General features: G+C 39.8%; 1 protein-coding gene across 1 annotated transcript in view; it reads left to right on the top strand.

Annotated features, from left to right (window-relative positions):
• The window catches only part of LOC114180733 (TMV resistance protein N-like), a gene marked incomplete at its 5' end in the record, with an annotated part of 85,882 nt that extends 62,921 nt beyond the window's left edge, over positions 1–22,961 (top strand). Inside the window, 5 exons of the mRNA XM_028067030.1 lie at positions 20,178–20,249; positions 20,368–21,481; positions 21,671–21,961; positions 22,062–22,358; positions 22,408–22,961. Coding sequence (XP_027922831.1) covers positions 20,178–20,249; positions 20,368–21,481; positions 21,671–21,961; positions 22,062–22,358; positions 22,408–22,905 — 2,272 coding nt within the window. The remainder of the gene's footprint in view (positions 1–20,177; positions 20,250–20,367; positions 21,482–21,670; positions 21,962–22,061; positions 22,359–22,407) is intronic.
• Positions 22,962–23,882: the final 921 nt, after the last annotated feature.

The following is a 23,882-nucleotide window of genomic DNA, read 5'->3' as shown; positions in this document are numbered from 1 at the left end:
ATTAGGTATGGGGAGAATGTCGAAGAGGTGGCACAGTTGGCTGATTGAACATGTTCGAAGTGTTGAGACTTTTGTAACCGTAGTTTCTTCGAGTGGGTTTCTTTTCGTTTTTATCAATTTGTTTTTTGATTTTGTATTGTAGTCAGGAATTATAATTATGGAGTTATGTTTATAGGAAGCTACAAGGTGAACTATATCAATCTCGTATATCATATTGCCAAGGAATTTTGGATCAAAATAAGAACTCAAAAGATGTTGTGGCCAGAACTGGAAAATCTTGGAAAATCTTGTCATCAGGTAGTTTAGTAATTTCTTTTTTGTTTTTACTTTTGTGATATCTAATTTTACATTTTGGAGTGTGTTCAGTTTGTTTCTTGATTTTGTGATGTATTTGAATGATAACACTTTTGTTTTGTTGGTTTTCCACGGTAAAATGCCGCCAGAAAAAGGAGAAGCAAGAACTTAAAGAAAGAGAAGTTCTGGCACAAGTGTCTCTTGACTAGGATTCAAGAGCACAAATAAAAAAAGGTATGTCATGATTAATTGATTATGAGTTATTCATCATTTTTCATCAGTTTAGGTCAAAATATTTTGGTGTGGTACAAAAATCCATGGTTCAAATTTCTCTTGCTAGTTTTAATGTTTTTCTATTGTAAGGGTTGACATTAAATTTGTTTTTGTAATGTTAAAATAGAAAAATGGATGTGATGTCACGAGAATCAATCAGAGTTTGTGGACAACAATGGCATGACATTTTGGAACTTACAAAGTTCCAATGAGGAACCTGTTGTTTTACAGCAAGGTAATTCTCAAAATTCATCATGAGTTTAATTTTTATGATTGATGATACCAATTTTATTTGGGATTTAGTAAATTTTCTAAAAGAAAGCAACACACAGATATAAAAATACAAGAATACAAGATGAAGTTGTTACATCACCTGAAGAAAGCTGGTTCGTTTATAGTTCTGCAGAGAAGGATGAGGTTGATAAATATATTTCTTCAAGGTGAGTTATTTTCTTAAAGTTAAGTGGATTGTTATTGTGGTTTCAGGTACTTTACATGATACTTGAAAGTTTGCATTCTTCCTTTCTACCTTGATTGCAGGGCTAAAAGACTTAAGAGCTCTCAAACAAGTTTGTAAAAGTTTATGTTTTATGTTAATTGTTCTTAATAGCATGACGCTTGCCAAAACACTCAGTGCATCATGGTATTGTTTCTATGAGACTCTTGTAAATTTATCTTATAATAATACGTTGCTAACATTACTTTTAACATAATATACATTTTTTGTTTTTTTAGGTTCCGGGGGATATCTCTATGTGGTGGTCGTTCCTCATTTGTTTTGGATATAAGGGACTTTAATTATTGTGATCATTGTATGTAAATTTTTTGTATTTTATTTTAGTGAAATACGAAATGAAATTATTTTTTTAATTTAATTACTATTATGGTTGTATTTTTTTATTTAAACTAGTTAGATGTACAATGATATATTCATTGAAAAGTGATGTATGTATTCTGAATATTTCTAATAGTTACAATTTAAGAAGAAGAATTTTAGATCTTTTCTCTTGACCAAATATTAGCAATATTTCTTTCTCTTGAAAAAAAAATGAAACAGAAAAGGTAAATGATATACATATCTATTTTTTAAATCTTATTTTTAACTAAAATTTTTCCTGATAAAAAGAAAAATTGTTACAGCCTTTAAAAGTTTATAATATTCTGCAGGTTCAAAAGAGGTTTTTTCAACGGTAGCCTTTATTTTGTTTTCTTAAAACAATGAATTAGTTTAAATTAAATTTTGTTTACTTGGATCAGGAATGGGAAAAAAAATTCTAATTTTCGGTTAAAATTCAGAAAAATTTGATTAAGTCGGTCTCGAAAACAAAGTTCTGGTAGAAAGTGGATTTTGAATTTTGAATTTAATCCAATGGCACTCGAAAACGCTTTTCGGGTTTCAATTACGAACTCTGCCTCGTGTTGTTTCTTTTCAGATGGCAAAGAGCGGTGCTCTTAATGAAGAGATGAGAAGGAAGACACATGGTTCTTCATCTCAGTATGGGATGCTTATTACAGAAGCTAGGGGGAGAAGTCAGAAAAAAGGAACATAAAGGTGGTAGAGAGAAGAGTAGGAGCAAGTCCAAGTCAAGATACAAGAATTTAGAGTGCCATTTTTGTCATAAAATTGGGCATATTCAGAAATACTGTTTTAAGTGGAAAAAGGAGAACAAAGACAAGAAGGGCAAGCAGAGAGAGAATGACCATGATGATGATGATCGTGTCACTACTGCTACAGATGGTGATCTTGTTCTTCTTCGTGACTTTGAGTCCATTAATCTTGTATCTGATGAGAGCATGTGGATTATTGATAGTGGTGCTACACTGCATGTTACACCTAGGAAGGAGTTCTTTACATCTTACACTTTTGGTGATTTTGAAGTGTTGAAGATGGGTAATGATGGTGAGTCTAAAGTGATTGGTGTTGGTGATGTTTGCCTGCAAACCAACATGGGAGTGTAGTTATTGCTTAAAGGAGTCAAACATGCTCCGGATGTCCGTTTTAATTTAATCTTTGTGCAGTTGCTTGATGATTGTGGTTATGACAATCACTTTGGTTCTAGTAAATGGAAGCTCACTAAAGGTAACTTGGTTATGGCCAGAGGGGAGAAACAATCTAAATTGTACTAGACTAAAGCTTTGGTTGCTAAAGACAGTGTGAATGCTATGTATATGGAGGCATCTTTGTGGCATCGGAGGCTTGGTCATATAAGTGAGAAAGGGCTTAACTACTTAGCTAAAAAGGATGTGCTTATGGGATTAAGGAATGCAGAATTGGAGAAATGTTCTCATTGCATGACTGGTAAACAAACCAGAGTATCTTTTAAGAAGCATCCTCCCTCAAGGAAGTTAGAATTGCTTGAATTGGTGCATTCTGATGTTTGTGGCCCATTAAAGGTAAAGTCTTTTAGTTGTGCACTTTACTTTGTTACTTTTATTGATGATTGTTCCAGGAAGCTATGGGTCTATGTTCTTCAGGGGAAAGATCAAGTACTTGAAAAGTTCAAGGAATTTCATGCTATGGTTGAGAGGCAATCAGGCAAGAACCTGAAATGCATCCGTAGTGATAATGGTGGTGAGTATCGTGGACCTTTTGATGTTTATTGTAGGTAACATGGTATTAGACACGAGAAGACTCCTCCTAAAACTCCTCAGTTGAATGGTCTAGTGGAGAGGATGAACATGAACTTGGTTAAAAGGGCTACATGTATGCTTTCGGAAGCAAAGTTGCCTAAGCACTTTTGGGGAGAGGCATTGATTGTAGTTGTGCATGTTATTAATCTCAGTCTCGTAGTTGCTTTGAATACTAAGGTGGCAGACACAATTTGGTTTGGTAAGAATGTTATCTATGATCATTTGCGTGTCTTTGGTTGCAGGGCATTTGTTCATGTTCCTAACGATGAAAGATCTAAGTTAGATAAAAAGACAAGGCAATGTATCTTTATTGGCTATGGTGAGGATGAATTTGGCTACAGGTTTTATGATCCTGTTGAGAAGAAGCTTGTTAGAAGTCGTGATGTATAATTCATGGAAGACCAGACCATTGAAGACATTGATAAGGTGGAGAAGACCACACCCGAGAAAGATAGTAATCTCACTGATGGTAGTCCGATGAGGTTGCCCGCTCACAATCTGGAGAATGTTAAAACAGAAGCTCAAGACAATGAGCAACATGGTGATGTTGATGATCAACAAGTTGGAAGTGGAGTAGAGGTTCCAATTGATGATGCTCAAGAGGAACATGATGATGATGATGATCTTGGTGATGTACCTGAACCATCTCAAGTCCAACTCAGGAGGTCTAATAGACAGAAACAACCTTCTACAAGGTATTCTTGTGATGAGTACATAACCTTGACTGATGGTAGAGAACCTGAGTGTTTTGAAGAGGCAAAGTTCATTGCTATTACTGAAGCATACAAGGAGTTTCTATAGTTGAAGAAATTCTTGCAGGAGCTTGGTTTTAGGCAAGATAACTATTCATTGTTCGTTGATAGCCAAAGTGTTATCCATCTTGGTAAGAATCCAACTTTTCATTCTAGATCTAAACATATTGATGTGAGGTATCATTGGATACGTGATGCTTTGGATGCCAAGTTGTTGGAGTTGGAAAAGGTTCATACAATTGATAATGGTGCTGATATGATGACTAAAGCATTGCCAAGACGGAAGTTTGAAGTTTGTTGTGAGATCGCCAATTTGGCGGTTATCTCCACATAGTTGGAGGGGGAGATTTGTTGGGTATTGGTTACCTCCACCTTTCCCGCTATGATCAACCACCCCGTTCCACCTCACATGCCCCCTCCTCACCAGCCTAGACGCCGCCACCCATTCACGGACTTTATCGCCAACACCCCTCTCCCAGCCCAGTGGGAACCCTTCACCTTGGATCGCTATACTGGCGAAACCGACCCTGACGAGCACCTTAAAGTCTACATCACCCATGTCGCCTTGTACACGTCCCAAGACGCAGTCTTTTGCAAAGCTTTCCCCACCAACCTCAAAGGCCCTGCCCTAGAATGGTTCACAACTCTTCCGCCTTACTCAATCGATAGTTTCGACATCCTCTCCCACATGTTTTCCACCCACTTCGCCGGAAGCCGTCCCCATCAAACCACCACCATATCCCTACTGGGCATCAGACGGGAACCTAACGAACCACTCAGAGCGTTCATCGATCGCTTTAGTAAAGCCGCCCTCCGTACACCGCACCTCAACCAGGAGATGATTCTCCAGTGCATGACTCTTACCCTACAACCCGGCCCCTTCGCCAACAACGTCTATCTCCACCCACCTGCCTCCATGCACGAACTCAAGCTGTGTGCAGCCGACTACGTCCGCATGGAGGAAATGCAAACACTTCACACCAAATTCTGCAACGACTACGCCGCCACCACCTCCAACCCCACCCCATAGCCTAACCCACGCCCTGATACCCGCTCACGTGAACCCCGCCAACCTCACTTCACCAGATACGCCCCCCTCACAGTAGCCCGTTCCCGCATTCTGGACGAAGCCCTCCAAGCCGATCTAATCCCTCCACCACGCAAGACAACCACTCCCCCCGACGTCAACATGACCAAATATTGTCGTTACCACCGCAACCATGGCCACACTACAGAAGAATGCAAAGCACTCCAGGATAAAATAGAAGAAATGGTCCGTGCTGGCCACTTTCACCGCTTCATCCGAAGAGATGACCATTCCTCCTCCTCTCGATCCTGTCACCCCCCGCGACCTGACCACAGACGTCAACCAAATGACTCCCATCACAACAGCCATCTCGTCCAACCCAACAATCAACAACCAGAGCCCGCCCGCATCGACATCACCCTTGCCGACCCCCCCTTACAAGGCACCATTAACACCATCTCTGACGGCTTCGCAAGCGGAGGCTCCACCTCCTCTGTCAGAAAAAGACACCTCCGCCATATACAATCCATCAACCATATCACTCATTCCCAGCACAGACGCCGTATGCCCCCCATTGTATTCACAGATGATGACTTCCACGGCCTCGACCACCAACAAGATGACCCCATGGTCATCACTGTCGAAATCGAGAATTATGCTGTTAAGAAAGTCCTTGTTGATCAGGACAGCTCTGTTGACATCCTCTACTGGGCCACTTACCAAAAATTACAACTTCCTGACACCGCCATGGTCCCATATGATGGGCCCATATATGGCTTTTCCAGCGAACAAGTATCCACCCGGGGCTACATAGACCTCCACACCGTCTTTCGGGACGGAACCCAAACCAAAACCATCCCAATCCGCTTCCTTATTGTCGATGCGCCAACATCTTACAACATCCTCCTAGGCCGTCCTTCCCTCAATACACTTGGCGCAGTCGTCTCCACCCCTCACTTGGCCATGAAGTTCCCTGCCCCATCCGGTGACATCCTAACCATACACTACGACCAGCGCTTGGCACGCGAATGATACATGGCAAGCTTGCGACCATAAGTCCCAATCCAACAAACCAACCATATCGAACGACCCCCTGGTTCCAACATAGCCCTATCCGACGAAGACCTTGACCCCAGAATAGGTCGGGATGTCCGCCTCGAACCAGTTGAGGACACCACTCCTCTAGAGCTTCCCAATGGTCACTTTATTAACTTAGGCACCGGTTTGAACTCTTACGAGCGTGCCACAATCACACCTATCCTCATCAACAACAAAGATCTATTCGCCTGGTCGGCCGCCGACCTCCCTGGAGTAGACCCCCAGGTGGCATCCCATAAGCTGTCCATATATAAAGAAGCCCGCTATGTATCCCAGAAAAAACGCAAGCTTGGTGAAGAACGCCGGCAAGCAACCAAGGTGGAAGCCGACAAGTTACTGAGCGCAGGATTTATAGAAGAAGCTCAATACACCACTTGGCTTTCCAACGTTGTCTTGGTAAAGAAAGCCAATGGCAAATGGCGGATGTGCGTAGACTACACGGACTTGAACAAGGCTTGCCCTCGCGACGCCTACCCCTTACCCAACATCGATCGACTCGTAGACGGTGCGGCAGGAAACAAGGTGCTTAGCTTTTTGGATGCGTATTCAGGGTATAACCAAATCCCCATGGCCACAGCAGATATGCACAAAACCGCCTTCATCACGGACGATGCCAACTACTTCTATAGGGTCATGCCCTTTGGCCTCAAAAACGCCGGGGCAACTTACCAACGACTAATGGATAAAGTTTTCAACCACCTAACAGGGCACTGTGTCGAAGTATACGTCGATGACATGGTTGTCAAGTCCCCAAGCCATCATTAACACGCTGAAGACCTGGCAGCAGTGTTCTCCGCGCTGCGCCAAAATAACCTTCGCCTCAATCCCGATAAATGCGTATTCAGCGTTGACCGGGATAAATTCCTTGGTTTCATGTTAACCCAACGCGGCATAGAGGATAACCCTGAAAAATGCAAGGCTATCATCGAAATACGCAGCCCCACTACTGTCAAAGAAGTCCAACGTCTCATTGGCCGTCTCACAGCCATCTCTCGCTTCCTACCTAAACTAGCTGAACAAACCCAACCCATAATCCAACTCCTAAAGAAATCCACCTGGTTCACGTGGACTGATGACTGTGAACAAATCTTCCAAAAACTCAAAACAACCTTAACCTCACCGCCTATCCTCCACAAACCGGACACCAGCCAACCCCTGCTGGTATACATCACGGCCACCGACTATACCGTCAGCGCAGCGCTTGTACAAGAAATAGAAGGCACACAACATCCTGTGTATTTTGTGAGCAGAACACTGCAAGACCCTGAAACCATATATCAGATGGTAGAAAAACTAGCCCTATCTTTGGTCCACGCAGCACGCCGCCTTCGCCCGTATTTCCAAAACCATACCATAACCGTTAAGACCGACTACCCAATCCAAAAAGTATTACAAAAACCAGATCTAGCCAGACGCATATCATCATGGGCCGTGGAACTGTCAGAATTCAACATCCGCTATGAACCCCACGGCCCCATCAAAGCCCAATGTCTTTTAGACTTCGTCAACGACCTACAACAAACACCCATTGAGGACCAGTGGACGCTTCATGTAGATGGCTCCTCAAATCCAAGGGGTGCCGGTGCCAACATCGTCTTAGAAGGCCCGAACGACATCCTCATCGAAAAATCCCTTCACTTTGCTTTCAGAACGTCAAATAACCAAGCCGAATGATAAGCCATCCTCGCCGGCCTTTCCCTAGCCCGTGAAGTCGGCGTCAAGAAGTTAACGTGCAAAACCGACTCCAAACTCACTGTAGGTCATCTAAATGACGAGTTTCAGATCAAAGACCCCATCCTTCTACAATATTACCATCTGGTCCGTGCAGTTATTCAATCCGCTTTTGAACAAGTCCGCGTCGAACACATCCCAAGAACCGACAATGTCAAGGCCAACATCCTTTCCAAATTGGCCAGCACCAAGCTCAAAAACCGTAACCGATCCCTACTACAGCAAACACTATCCACACCTTCCATCACACACACTTGCCAAAACTTAACCCACACCCCAGCTAACAACATCACCCCCTCCCAAACCCAAAACTGGACCACCCCCTACATTCAATACCTCAAAACCGGCAACCACCCCTTCGACGCGGACAAAACTTGGCTGGCTAAGGCCGCTAGGTACACTATGATAGGCGATGACCTCTACAAACGCGGATACGGCCAACCCCTACTTAAGTGTGTCACAGCAGAGCAAGCCCAATATATCATCAAAGAGCTACACAAAGGAATTTGTGGTTATCATTCCGGTGCACGCATCATGGCTACAAGAGTTCTCAGAGCCGGATACTTCTGGCCCACTATAGAAGCAGACTGCCAGGATCATGTCAGGAAGTGCAAGCCATGTCAGAAACACGACAACCTTATTCATCAGAAAGAGGAACAACTACATCACATACTATCCCCATGGCCATTCGCTAAATGGGGAATGGACATCCTCAGCCCCTTCTCACCCGGTAAGGGGCAAGTAAAATTCCTAATTGTAGCCGTCAATTATTTTACCAAATGGATCGAAGCCAAGCCGCTAACCACCATCATGGTCTAGCAAGTCCAGCAATTCGTGTGGAAGGACATTATATGCAGATATGGTGTACCACATACCATTATCACAGACAATGGCCGACAATTCATCGACAAGGAGTTAGCCAAATTCTACACCAGCCTAGGCATCAAACATATCATAACCTCTGTAGAACATTCACAAACCAATGGGCAAGCAGAGGCAGCAAATAAAGTCATCCTTGTAGAGCTGCGCAAGAGGTTGGATATCGCCAAAGGTCGATGGCCTGAAGAGTTAATAGAAGTACTATGGGCTTACAGATGCACCCCCCAATCATCAACAAACGAATCCCCATTCAACTTAGTCTACGGCGCAGACGCCATGATACCAGTAGAAATTGGCGAACCATCCCTGCGCCGAGAACTATACGACCCAACCCACAACCACCAAAACATGGCCTTACATCTCGACCTCCTACCCGAACTCAGAGAAAAAGCCCAGATACGCATCCTAGCTGCCAAACAACGAGCTGCCAAGAAATACAATGAAAATTTACACCCACGATCATTTGTCGTCGGGGACCTAGTATGGAGAATGGCCAGCAGTGCTAGAAAGAAGGATGGCAAGTTCTCCGCCAATTGGGACGGCCCATACCGCATACGAGAAGATGTAGGAGGAGAAGCTTATCGCCTAGAACAATTGTCTGGGGAAGAGATTCCCAACACATGGAATATATCCCACCTCAAGTTCTACTTCAGCTGAATGTGTATTGTAATCGAACCAATACTTGTAACCCCAGGTGTACTCTTTTTCCTCACTTGGTCTTTTTCCCTAAGGAGGGTTTTGGCCAAGGAGGTTTTAACGAGGCACCCCTATTCGATAAATAAAAAGAAGGGTTCCCTACTTTATGACTCTCTATGTGTCTTGTCTCTTGCTTAATTCGTTAAAGTTCCCCACCCTTACCCCAAGTAAGTGGCCTGGGTCGAACACCCTTATCTCTTGCGTAATTCGTTAAAGTTTCCCACCCTTACCCCAAGTAAGCGACCTGGGTCGAACACCCTTATCTCTCGCTTAATTCGTTAAAGTACCCCACCATTACCCCAAGTAAGCGGCCTGGGTCGAACACCCTTATCTCTTGCGTAATTCGTTAAAGTTCCCCACCCTTACCCCAAGTAAGCGGCCTGGGTCGAACACCCTTATCTCTTGTGTAATTCATTAAAGTTCCCCACCCTTATCCCAAGTAAGCGGTCTGGGTCGAACACCCTTATCTCTTGCTTATTTCGTTAAAGTTCCCCACCCTTACCCCAAGTAAACGGCCTGGGTCGAACACCCTTATCTCTTGCTTAATTCGTTAAAATTCCCCACCCTTACTCCAAGTAAGCGGCCTAGGTCGAACACCCTTAACATACAATCGATTGCGTCACACATACATCACATATAATCCAAAACCGACATACACAATAACATACAAAACCTTAATTGCATTTAAACATAAGTGCAAGAATGTACCAACGTAACAAAATGTACCAAATATTACAAACATAGGCTCATAATAATCTCGAATCAATTAAAGCCGAAATCCTATTCTGCTGCATCAACTGCTACCTCCTCGGCATCGCCCGCCTTCTTCTCGTCCTTTACCACCTGCTGCGCTTCCTCGTTCCCACTATCCTCATCGTCCTGGACCAACTTCCCATCGATAACATCCTTATTTACATCAAACCTCGAGTCCGTTACGTCCACATCTTTATGAAAAAAAGCCGCCTGCCGCAATCCTTTCTCAAACCCATTAATATGCTCCGGTATGATGTTGTTCTTCAGATCATCAAGCTCACCAACAACTCCATCATACTTGTCCTTCAAATCATCGTAGTCCTCCTCCAACTCCCCTACACGTCTATTCAGCTTTTCCTCAGAGTCCAAGCAACGCACCCTCCATGTTACCAACCTTTTCCTCTCCGATTCCCAATCTTCCTTTGCCTTTTCCAAAGCAGCCTTTTCCTCCTCCATCTTATCTACCTTCCCCTGCAACTCCTCCACTCTTTCCCGACCACCCTCCTTCACCTCCCTCCTATAAAGCAACCCAACACACCGGCTCAGAACTAAAGTCTTGCTCCCAAATTCCACCATTGTTCTCACAATGTGCTCCGCATCCATGTTGTCAATAGAGTTTACGATGGTGTCTGGGAGGGTAATCGAGATATCCTTCCTCACGGATATCTCCGGCAACTCGATCAGCCCAGCCTCCAGCCCCTTCTCCCCGCTAGACGACCCCGTTCCAAGCAAGGCCGCCCTTACCTTCTTCACATCCTTTCCCTTCTCGGGTCGAGGCAGAAGCTCAACCTTCCTCTTTGTCCCGCCGTGGACGTGCACCTCCACCACCGATTCCTGTAAGTTGGGAACATCAGTCTTCCTAGCCGCCTTGGCCTTAGCGGCCATTTCTTTCCTCAATGTCTGAAAAAGCGCCAGATTCTTCTTTCCAGACTGCGCCATATGCCCTACAATAACACATCACAACTCGGATCAAAACAACTTAGCATTATTAACACAGCTTAAGTAATAAACAGATACCTTCAATATCTATTATCGGGTGCACCGAATTATAAACCCTAACTAGGCCCTTAGTGGGCAACTTATCGACAAACTTCAACAACATCCCCACCACCTCCTTATCACTAGCCGACAACTCCTCCATTCCCATGTCTTTATACCGAGAAGGGTTGCTGGTCCAACTAAAGGGAAACTTGGTACTCCCATCCGCATTCAAAAAGTGAGCTTTGCCCCCTTCCTTGACGACGACCTTGAAGTACCCATCCTTGAAATGCTTGAAAGACTGGGAGAAGGCATCCAGTCTGCTGATGCTAGGGCGACTTATCAACGATAACCAAGTAGCCGGCCGTCGAGGTCTAGTGTCGTAAAAATACAAGAAAGCGTAAGGAGTGGGCTCCAAGTATAAAGACTGGCACAAAATGCGGAAGGCCTGCAAATAGGCCTGCAAATAGGCCCAACTGTTCGGATGCAGCTGTGTAGGTGCCACATTCAACGCCCGTAATACGCCCATAGTAAAATCATCTAGCGGCAATCGCACATGAAGTTGAGAGAAGTGGCACATGTACCTGTAGAAAAACTTTTCAGTAGCCCCCTCCTGCCCATGGCATACCCGGTCGATAGCACTGACCCTCTCCAGAGAAACAATGCCCCTACTAACACTCTTGGAGATAACAGGTGTGCAATTCAACCAAGAGTTCAGTAAGCGGGACCACCTGAACAAAGACGATTGATCGCGAACATTAGCAGCCACCCACCCGTAGCTGCCTTTCGCCGGCCAGTTGCTCTCCTCCAACTCTTCGGGGGATCCTCCCGAACCTCCCTCACAACCTCCATTGGCATCCCACTTGTAACAACCCTAGAACTCGTACCCTCGTCATCAAGCCGCCTATCTTTACTCCTCTCCGACTCGGTACTCTCGCTACTACTAGACGTAGACATGCTATCACTACTAGACATACCTGGTTTTGTATTTTCGAGAAGATGTCGGTTGAAATTAGGAACTATTCGGACAGTATTACGCGCACAAGATCTCTGAATTCAGGATTCTCGCAAATGAAACAAGTAACCCCTCATCTGTTTTCAAATCCATATTTATAGTCCACGATCCCAAACGACGAAAACTCTTCCCGCAGAAATAATGCCCCAGACCAATCGACACCATCATTGCGAAGGATATGACACTTAAAAACGACGACGCCAAAACTTTTTCGATTTCACCACTGACACCCTTCACCTACCTTCTGACGGTTACCACTTCTTAGCCTTAACACTGTTCACCACACTTAAAGGCTGGGGGACTGGTGTACCGCACCTAGCCAAACTCGACCAAATAAGTAAACAATGTGTATATCAAGGCAGCCAAGTTTCCAGCCTTGGCCGAGTTATCCTAAACTTGTACCGGTTTTAACCTAAACTAAACATCTAAAGGAACAACCTGCATCTCATATCACCAACATAAGCCATCAAGATAAGTAGCTGGCCTAGACCGACTACTCCAGCATATCCGATAAGATTAGAGCCTAGGCCGACCACTCCAATGAACTCAGTATGATAGAAGCCCCCGCGTTCAATAAACCTTAAGGGCCTGGGTTAGGGCCCAGGCCCACTCACATCCCAAGCTAGAGCCCAAGTCAAGGCCCATCCCATGAGATGGTCAGACATCATTAATGCTCTATAAATATACGTGGACCCCAGCAATTAAAGGTACGCATTCATTAATCACTGATTTGACTCTCTGAGAGCTTTGACTTACTTGAGCTTCAGAGACTGTTCCGCAGGTAACCCCTCCTGGGTTCAAGTTGACATGTATCGACTGGGAAGAGACCAACTGAAGAGATAGTGGACTACATGGTAAGGTGATACTCGTGCCTAACTTATCTTATTTGCCCTCTGCAGGAACAATTTCAAAAAAATATATTAGACGAGTTCATTTCATTGATTACACGAGTCTAAGAATACACTGAATAAATGAGTATAGCAAAATATATTATGAGTTTATCACTAATTAGATGAGTGTAACAATATACATTAGACAAGTCTATTCATATATATATATTGGACGAGTCTATTAATATACATTAGACTACACTATCAATTATCTAATTAGATGAGTCTTGTGATACACATTAGATGAGTCTCTCAACATAATGATTGGACAAGTTTAACAATACACATTAGATGAGTCTGTCAACATAATGATTGGACAAATTTAACAATACACATTAGATGAGTGTGTCCATATATTAATTAGACAATAATACAATAATTAGACAAATCTAGATATACACATATTCTATGTTTTTCCACGTACTCTAATTTTTGTATTTTTATAAAATCTACTCATTACATTTATAAAATATATGTGTCGATGCACATATTTTTTTGCACATACTGTTTAAGCATATAATTCCATTATTAGTAATATGTAAGGTCATTTATAAAAATTATTTATACTACATAGTTTAATTCATTTAAAGAATCATAAAATAGATATTGTCCAAGTTTGAAATTTGGTATTTTGTAGAAAACGTCTTAGAGATTAAAAGAATAAGATATAATTAATTTGTTTTGAATTCACCTCCTTAATTAAAATACGATATAGTACATTTTTTAAATTAAATTAGGTCTTCTGTAATTGTCTTTAATATTCAGTAAATTAGATTCGAATATTTTTTAGAGAAAATATTTTGTCAATAACTTTTTGCACTACTACAATTTTTGAAGTAACATTGATTAAAAATCTAAATTTAGATCGAATGTATTCAGAGATTGTTAAAAATATTTAATATATTATTATCATAGGTATGCGAGTCCATTAGCCATATATCAAACTATAAAATATTAAATTATTTTTGCAATTTTTTTTTACTACAAACCTCATCGTTGCATGAGAAAAAAAGGTTAATTTAAATCAACCAAAAAGTATGTGGTGTTTGTATGTGTTTTTAATCCTTAATTATACTTTATTCTTGTAACAATCTCTTAATTCAACATAGATGTTGGATTATCTTGTGATCTAGATTAAAACACAGAAGAACTTGTAATAGGTGACATGAAATAAAATCTTTCAAATTCTTATATATAGAATTCAAATTAGGGAAAATATTATGCCAGCAAATATTTTTTTATTTTTTTTTAATTCGTAAGTTTTCATGTTGCATTTTGGAGAGTAGTGATATGTAAAATGAAATTTCAATTTTGGTAAAAAGAAACGTAGAAATTAGGAGAAACTGAGAAATTCAGTTGATGGCATCGTATGATAATAATGACTTGTTTAGTGTTGAAACCCAGTTAAACTACAACTTATCGAGCAAGTACACTATTTCAATTGTACTATCCTAATACTCCTAGGAATCCACGAAAACCATTAATACTCCCATCCACCCAAATAACCTTCCAACAACCACATCCCAGCAGCCTAAGTATCCATTCCCTCAATTGACCTATTCTAGCCCATTTCCAACTTTGTTGACAAAGTTTTTTCATGCACCACATGATAATGTTAGGATGTTTTTTCCTACACCTCCAACCATTTCTTTAGCACATCTTGTAAGCACACTTTATTTCTTACCTTTTATTTTAAAGGTTGCTCCAAACTATTGGGCCTAAAGGCTGGTCCAAAGAGGAAAAGGAGACCTTAAGTCCGTCCTCATCACTAGTTCAAAACAGTAAAATAACAACAGGATACCACATCATTTATAAAAAAAAGATGTAATAAATCACGCGGTGGCAATTTTGTAATTACTGTGAACTATATTACATCGGTTGTTGATTTAACCGATGTAATACATCATTTTTAAATAAAAAAATTAAAAGATATTTTAATCGTCACTTTTTGAAAATTAAACTTGATATTACATCGATTATATATGGGAACCGATGTAATATATCTGTTTGATTTTAAAATAAATCGTCACTTCTGCTTCTCCTCATTCCATCTTCTTTCGTTTCCGTGTTACTTTCACTTCTTCGTTTTCCACCTCCGTTTGCACCGTTGCTCTTCCATTCGATGTCCTCGTTGCTCCTCCATCGTTCACACTGTCGCTTTGCCGCATTGTTGTTCAGTCACACCGTCTCACAGATCCAGTCGCGCGACCATGGAGTCTTGGGTCTCAATCATTTTTTGCTCTACTCCTTCCAACCCTAGCCCTAAGCCACCGCTACATTGCCCTCAACTCACGCCTCTTGGCCATGCTTTGTGGTGGGCTTCATACGGGAGTTTGTAACTTTGTTCCAACCAACGCCAACGATGTCATTCTTCCCACCACCACCAACGAGAGGGTTTTTGTGTTCGGATGTCATGGGTTGAAGTGTGGTTAGACATGTCAAAGTGAGCCAACCCGGCTCACACGGGTTGGCTCACCACGAGCCGGGTTCAAAACGAATGAACCCAACCCGGCTCACTTTCTGGTGAGCCAGAAATTTTGTAACCCGGCTCAACCCACCATGGGTTGATGGGTTAAGTGGGTTGGCTCACCAACCCACCTAAAAAAATTATTTATTTTTTTTTAGTATTCAAATATTTAAATAATTTTTTAAGTAATCCATGAGATGACAATTATAGTAAAATTAAGAACCAATGTTTTGATCATGCTCACCACTAATATATGAAGAATTATTTCCAAGAAAGTATCCATTAGTCTAAGAAAGCATGGCTAAGATTACAAATTTTCTGTCATGCTATTCAACAAAATATAAATAAAAAAACTATACATTTTCTTCATGCTAATTTAGAAAAAAATGTTTATAAGATGTTTACTTGAGTAATTTACTATAAAGATTATAGTTAAACATTAAAGTATCAACATATATATAACTTGACAATCAAATTAATTAAACATTTAAACTATTTAAATATAATTAAGCAACATTCTAGCATTTAAAAATATGAAATTGTGAACAAATATAATAGGAGTAGTAAATAATTATTAAAAAAAAAATTTAAAAAATAAAAAAAAATTGTAAAAAAATGTTGGTGGGTTAAGTGGGCCAACCCACCTTCAACCCGGCTCGAACTCGTTTAACCCGTGGGTTAAGTGAGCCGGGTTGAATTCAACCCACTTTTGAAAAAGTTGAATTTTTCTCAACCCAACCCGGCTTGAACCCGTGGTGAGCCGGGTTGGCTCACGGGTTGAAACCCATTTTGACATCTCTAAGTGTGGTGGTGTAGACGTTGTTTTCGGTGAGCTTTCTGGTGCTTATGGCTTTTGTTGGCATCTAGGGTTTGTTTCAAGCCAATGTAACAATTTTTTGTTGAATAAGGAAAAATTTATTTGTGTGTGTTTTGATTTTGTTATGGGTTGTGTGTTAATTGTTGGTTTCTTTTGGCAGGTGGAAGGTTAGGGGTGTTTTGGCAGGTGGAAGGTTGGGGGATGCATCCTTCCATTCCTCTTACTCTACAGATTTCGCAGCCGTCAAACTCTTTCTCTTTTTCGCAACTGGAAGCTCTGCTAGGGTTTGATCCTAGCTCTTGGGCAAGACAGCTCTGAGCTCAGCTCTGCTCCATGTAAGTTAATCTCGAGCTCATGCTTCTCACTCTCTAGGCATCCTTTTCTTTTGATGATCACAGTAGGAACTTTGTAGTAATCTCGTTCCTATTCTGCTCCCCTTCTTTTTCAGCCCCTTGGCCTACTCTTAGGACTGTGGTGCTCTCTGTGTGCGTGTCAAAACCTCTCGCTAGCTCGTTTTCAGGTAAGGGAAGCTAGGGTTTACGATTTACTTATGTTTTTCGCATGTTTTCTGAGTTTAAGTTACATTCTTGAGGTGTGCTCATGATTTGATTGTTTGATATTGGTAAAAATGTGGTTTCTGTGTTTTGCACGAGAGAGCAGTGGCGAGCACTGGTTTTCTTGCCCAAGCAAGCCTGCCTCGCCTAGGCGAGATTAGTAGAGGCTCGCCCAGGATCTGCTGCTTGAACTGTCGCTTAGACGACGAGTTTTTATTTTTTGAGCGAGGAGTGGTCTCGCCTAGGCGAGAAGGGACTCGCCTGAGCAAGACCTCGCAGAGTCCGCTGCTCCCCTGCTCGAGTCCTCGCCTGAGCGAGAGGACCTCCCTCGCCTGAGCGAAACTGGTTAGCCTTAGCGAGACTGGGGGTAAGTTTTGGTACTATTGTTGAATGGTGCACTGATGTGTGATTGCTTATCTGATCTAAATGTTTTACTATGAGGGCACTTATGTTCTTAATTTTTGTTTATATCATGATTGATTCTCCCTAAATCTAGAAAAGAATGAACTTCCAAGTTTTTGTTGAAAAGAAATCACTTAATCCCTATTTTGTGTAATTTTCAGGTAAATTATGATTGAAGGAGGAAAGAACAGAAGAAGAGTGAAAGGAAAAATGAAGAAACAGGAAAGAAACTCTGCAGGGTCGCTCAAAACCAAAGCATGCTCGCCTAAGCTAAAGCCACTGCCGCCATTCTCGCCTAAGCGACGCAGGACCTCGCTTAAGCGAGCGCTCATGCAGTGGAGACCCTCCCTTGCCGCCATTCTCGCCCAAGCGAGATCAAATGATGCCAATCTCGCCTAAGCGAGATCCTTTCTTCAGCTCGAAGTACTCTTGCTCGCCTAAGCGAGATCTTGGCTTCAGCACGTCTCGTCCAAGCGAGAGGCTTTCTTTAGCATGAAGAATGCTGTCTCGCTCAAGCGAGACTCAGGTGGCTTGAGCGAGACCTTCGTGGAGTATATATACTCCGTGAATCAGAAGTGAAAAGGAGCTAGAGATTTTGGAAGAGGAGTGCATCCGTGCTGTAGAGCTACTACCAGGAGCATAACACAGATCATATTTCTTCTTCTTCTTTAGTTCTTAGGATTTGATAGCTACCATGAGTGGCTAATCTTCTCCTTTGGGATTGAATGTAATCTACTCGACCTTGGATGTAATCTGGTGATATTTATATATAGCATTTCTGTTTTACTCAATATTGGTATTATTGTTCTGCTCTTAATGCTTACTTCTATCTGATAAATAGATGTTTTGATTTTGATTTTTAGATCTGACTGGAAAGTATTTTTGAAAATCTGATTTGAACAATGATACTTGATATACTGTGATGCTAGGAATAGATCTCAATATATCAATTGCTTTTAACACTTGATCCTAATGCTGGATAGTTTGTTGAATATGTGAGCAATCAATATTCAGGGAACTAATCTTATGAATTTTATACGCGAGGGATCGATATAAATGATTTTTGAGTGTGCATCAATATTGGTATTTTCAGAAGTTATGTATTATATTCATCCAGATTACAGACAAGGGAGATAGATGAAATTCAATCCCAGTTTCTTTTACTGAATTTTTATCTAATTTTCTGCTTTTACTGTATTTGTTTATGCAAATTAGTTTAAACATCAATGATCTATCAAATTAAAATTTCTGTATATATATGCTGATCGAGATAATTAATTATTTTAACTGAATCCGTTCCTCGTGGGTTCGACACTCTTACTTCAAATCATTATACTATAGTTGACTTTTGGTACGCTTGCCAAGAGACCAACAGTGGAGGGAAAATGTTATGGATAGGATTCACTTGGACTGTTGGGGGTAAATAAAAGGTAACTCCGATTTGTCCTTCGATGACAATCGGTGCGTTTGGAGCAGAGAGGAAAGTAATGGTAGAGTTTCTCGTTCCCTGAAATGTTACAGAATTATTTACTGCGTTGGTCTGCTATGCATTTCCTGGAAAAATAGCCACAATATCAGCGAAGAAGGGATCAAGCATGTTGGGAGCAACCAACTATGATAAGGTTATAAAATTTTGTTTTTCACACACAACCAAAAATGGGGAAGTGAAACAAATATCACATAAAAAAATACAACATCTCATAATAAAATAAAATGAAATGAAAATTCTCCCAAATCCATGAAACTAAATTTAATCATACTTTATAAAGATATTGATTAATTTTGTAGTGACTAGTCAGGATAAATGAGCTCATGGCCAACAAAGTAACTCAAGAACATCTCATCTTGTGTAATACTAACTCGTTTAAATCCCCAAGGTCATACCTCCAATTACAATAATCAAATCTTTATTTATCATAAGTTTCATTTTAATATTAAACCATATAATTATATAAATAATTAAATAGATAGGATCAATGAATAATAAATATAAATAAATAAAAAGGACCAGTACATAACTGGAGATAAATATAAATAAGTAAATGAGAGTAAATATAAATTGAATAAATAGGACCAGTGCGGAACTGGAGATGAATATAAATAAATAAATAGGAACGAGAACTAAATATAAATTAGAATGAGGTTAGGGGCACCTCACTTAAAGGTAAAAATAAAATAAATTATGAGGAGATAAGAAAAATTAAAAGTCAAAAGATAGAATGATAAATGTGTCCTTCCCTTACCTTAGAAATTGAAAAAAAAAAGTATGAATAAATGCACGATTCAACTCTTCTTTCTCCTTAGAGTCTCATTACTTTGTTTTTTTTTTCTATTTGCCTCTCTCTAACTCTCGGATCTCTCTCTTTTTTTTTTCCTTCCTTTGCTTCATATGACTTTTAGTGAACCAGCTCCATATATATAGAGGCTTGACCATTAAATTCACCTAATCTTTGCAGAGATTTGCAGTACAAGAATGGAATATCATTAACTGAAACTTTATCTCTTTCTAAACAATGTACTTGCACCATTCATTCCAGGATAAACTTGTATTATGTTTGTAAACGTAATTCTATTATAATATTTATCTTATATATATATACACGTTTGAATATAAGATTATGTACTCATAGTCAAATATACTACATACATATATAACGTACATATATTCTTATTTATAATATTTATAATATTATGATATTAAATAATATATATATATATATATATATACGTTTAAATATTACGTACATATATACGTACAATTATATATATATATATATATATATATATATATATATATATATATATATATATATATATATATATATATATATATATTTATTTATTTATGACTGAAAAAAAAAATTATTATAACTATTTAACCTTTTTTTTATACCGAAAATATTGTGGCATAAATTTTAAGACGTTACATGCAGAAATGGAAGATGGCTTTGCGTCAAGTAGCTGACTTGTCTTGTTATCATTTCAAAGATGAGTACACCACCTTACCAATCTTTCACTTCATAATTTTGTTGCCTTAAATTTCACTTCAAGATAAAACAAACATTTGTTGTCCTTGATACTAATTTGTTAAAATCTTCTGTTTGAAACAGCATTGAATATGAATACAAGTTTATTGGGAGCATCGTTGAAAGGGTCTCTAGCGAAATTAATCGCGGTAGTTGTTTACATGTTGCAGATTACCCGGTTGGACTAGATTCACAAGTGCTTGAAGTTAGGAAGGTGTTAGAGGTTGGATGTTATGATGGTGTCCACATGATAGGCATCCACGGAATGGGTGGTGTAGGAAAATCAACACTTGCTCGAGCTGTTTATAATAGTTTAATTGCTGAGAATTTTGATAGTTTGTGTTTTCTTGAAGATGTTAGAGAAAAATCAAACAAACATGGTTTAGAACACCTCCAAAGCATCCTTATCTCACAAGTATTAGGAAAGGAGGAGATTAACTTAACAAGTAAGCAACAAGGAATTTCAATGATAAAGTGTAGGCTCAAGAGGAAAAAGATTCTATTGATTCTAGATGATGTTGACAATATCGAGCAATTACGAGCACTTGCTGGAGGATGTGATTGGTTCGGCCCTGGAAGCAGAATAATCATCACAACTCGGGATAAACAATTGTTAGCAACTCATCAAGTTACAAGAACATATGAGGTGAGGGAATTGAATGAGAAGGATGCTCTACGACTGCTTACATTGAAAGCTTTCAAAAAGGAAAAGGCTGATCCAGATTATGTGTTAGTCTTGAATCGTGTGGTAACTTATGCTTCTGGCCTTCCACTGGCACTAGAAGTAATAGGCTCCAACCTCTTTGGAAAAAGTGTAAAAGAATGGGAATCTGCTACCAGACAGTATAAGAGAATTCCTAAGAAAGAAATCATTGAGATACTTAAAGTAAGCTATGAAGCTTTGGAGGAAGAAGAGAAGGTTGTTTTTCTTGACATTGCTTGTTGCTTCAAAGGATATGCATTCAGAGAGGTAGAAGATATTCTTGGAGCTCTCTATGATGACTGCATGAAACATCATACTGGTGTGTTGGCTGAAAAATCTCTCATAAAGGTTAGTCTACTTAGTACAGTTGAAATGCACGATCTGATTGAGGACATGGGTAGAAAAATTGATCAGAAAGAATCACCGAATGAACCAGGGAAGCGCAGGAGATTATGGTTACCTAAAGATATAATCCAAGTTTTAAAATACAACATGGTAAGTGAGCTTCACCAATCATTAATTTGCCTTCTTATCTTGATGCAGTCTTTGTCTATCATAGTTCACATCATAGTTATTTTTTCTGGACAGTTTCTAAATTTTTCTGTTTATATTAGCTTTTAAACTTCGCTTAATTGAGGTCTTACACTTATGTTGTGGTTGATTCGTGCCTTTTTGCAATATCAGGGAACAAGTAAAATTGAAATCATGTGTCTGGATTTCTCCATCTCTGAGAACGAAGAAACAGTAGAATTTGATGAAAACACCTTCATGGAGATGGACAACCTTAAAATACTTATCAATAGAAATGTTAAATCTTTCAAATGTCCCAATTACTTTCCACAAAGTTTGAAAGTACTGGAATGGCATCGATATCCTTCAAATTGTTTACCATCTAATTTTCATCCCAACAAACTTGTCATATGTAAGTTACCTGACAGTTGCTTTGAGTCATTTGGGATTCATGCTTCATCGAAGGTAAGTTTAAAGCGTATATTTTCCTCATCTTGTAAAGTGATAAATGTACTTTAAATATATCCATTGGGTTGTCATTTCTTTTCCCTTGTTTTCTTTGCAGAAGTTCGAGAATCTGACAAGCTTGAATTTTGACGACTGCAAACTTCTAACACGAATACCAGATGTATCTGTTTCCTTTGAATGGTGTGAGAGTTTAACTGCAGTTCACGACTCAGTTGGTTTTATGACTAAACTTAAAATATTAAGTGCAGAAGGTTGCTCAAAGCTTACGAGTTTTCCATCTCTTCACTTGACTTCTCTTGAAAGACTAGAACTTTCATATTGTTCCAGTCTTGAAAATTTTCCTGAAATATTAGGAAATATGAAAAACATAAAAAGACTTGAACTGATTGATAACAGATAGCTTCATTTGATGAATTGTTGAATAGATGAACTGTGACTAGCAGAAACTTCACGAGGCTGGAGGAACAGTGTTTATCTTTCCAGGAGGAAGTGTTCCAGAGTGGTTGGATAAAGAAAGCAAGGGACCTTCAATCTCTTTCTGGTTTCGAAATAAATTCCCTGTCAAAGTTCTTTGTCTTCTAATTGCACCTGTGCTGGGCCCTTTAGACTTGGCTATACCAATGGTGTCCATCAATGGAAAGATTAGAAAATATCTTTTTCATATGAATAAAGGAGTTAAGATTTTGGAATTGGACTATACACATCTCTTCGACATACGAGAGTTGAATTTCGAAGATGATCTTATGGGAGTGTCTACAGAATGGAAGCAAGTGGAGATCACCTATGAAGGGTTGTTTGATACCTCCGTCATTAAAGCAACAGGAATTCATGTAGTGAAAGAGGAAAGCATGAACGTGGAGGACATTCGATATGATGATCCTTGTACCAACAATAAAGAAGACAGTCATCTCAACACTTTCCAATCACAAAACTACTCCTAAACGAGCATAGGTTTAATGTTGACATTCAAGTTTTTGATAGGTTCTTTTATATTGTTTTCTTGCTTCTTCCTTTTTGTTGTATTTACAAGCCTGGGGAGTTAGTATCACCCATCAATTTTCCTTTGCATTGTGGTCAAAGAATCGGATTTCTTTCTCCAAACATTTTATTCATCATGAATGACAAATTACATACATTTTTCTTTCACGGTAACAAGAGAAGAGTGAGAAAAGGTACCATTCCAACCTCAAGTCCAATTAAATAGCTTCGTTAAGGTCAATATTGAGGTATTGTTCGTTTGGTCTCAATTTCAGAGCTAGACTATTAGATATACCGAAATAATGTGAATCATACATTTAATTGATACATGTTAATGATAATTTGCTTTTGTATACAACTGACTTAATTGATACATGTTCATGATAATGTGTCTGAAGTTTAGTTTAACTGAAATAAGATTTAGTTTTTCTTGACATAGCTTGTTGCTTCAAAGGATATGCATTAAGAGAGGTAGAAGATATTCTTGGAGCTATTTATGATGATTGTATGAAACATCATATTAGTGTGTTGGTTGACAAATCTCTCATAAATTGGTTGGTGGAGTACAGTTTAAATACACGACCTGATTGAGGAGATGGGTAGACAAATTGACCAGCAAGAATCACCAGAAGGATCAGGGAAGCCCAGGAGAATATCGTTACCTGAAGTTATAATTCAAGTTTTAATTGTAAAATGCACTAATTTTCCCTTAGAAGTGACTGTAGAATCACCAAACATCTCAGAATCACACGAATGAGAAGGTAATTGGGAAGCTTTGCTCAATCTCCTAAGAGTCTGATTTGTAAAATTACTTGTCACACTTTCTTAGTCTATATTTTCCACTATAGGCTCCACTTCCAGCACAATGCTGGGCTGTGAGAACACTTTAGACTTTTTCCAGTTCCAACAGGGTGTCTGATCAACTACAACATCTATGTTG

The sequence above is a fragment of the Vigna unguiculata genome, chromosome 4 (genome assembly GCF_004118075.2).
Source record: "Vigna unguiculata cultivar IT97K-499-35 chromosome 4, ASM411807v1, whole genome shotgun sequence".
NCBI lineage: Eukaryota > Viridiplantae > Streptophyta > Magnoliopsida > Fabales > Fabaceae > Vigna > Vigna unguiculata.
This window is presented reverse-complemented; position numbering and strand designations above follow the sequence as displayed.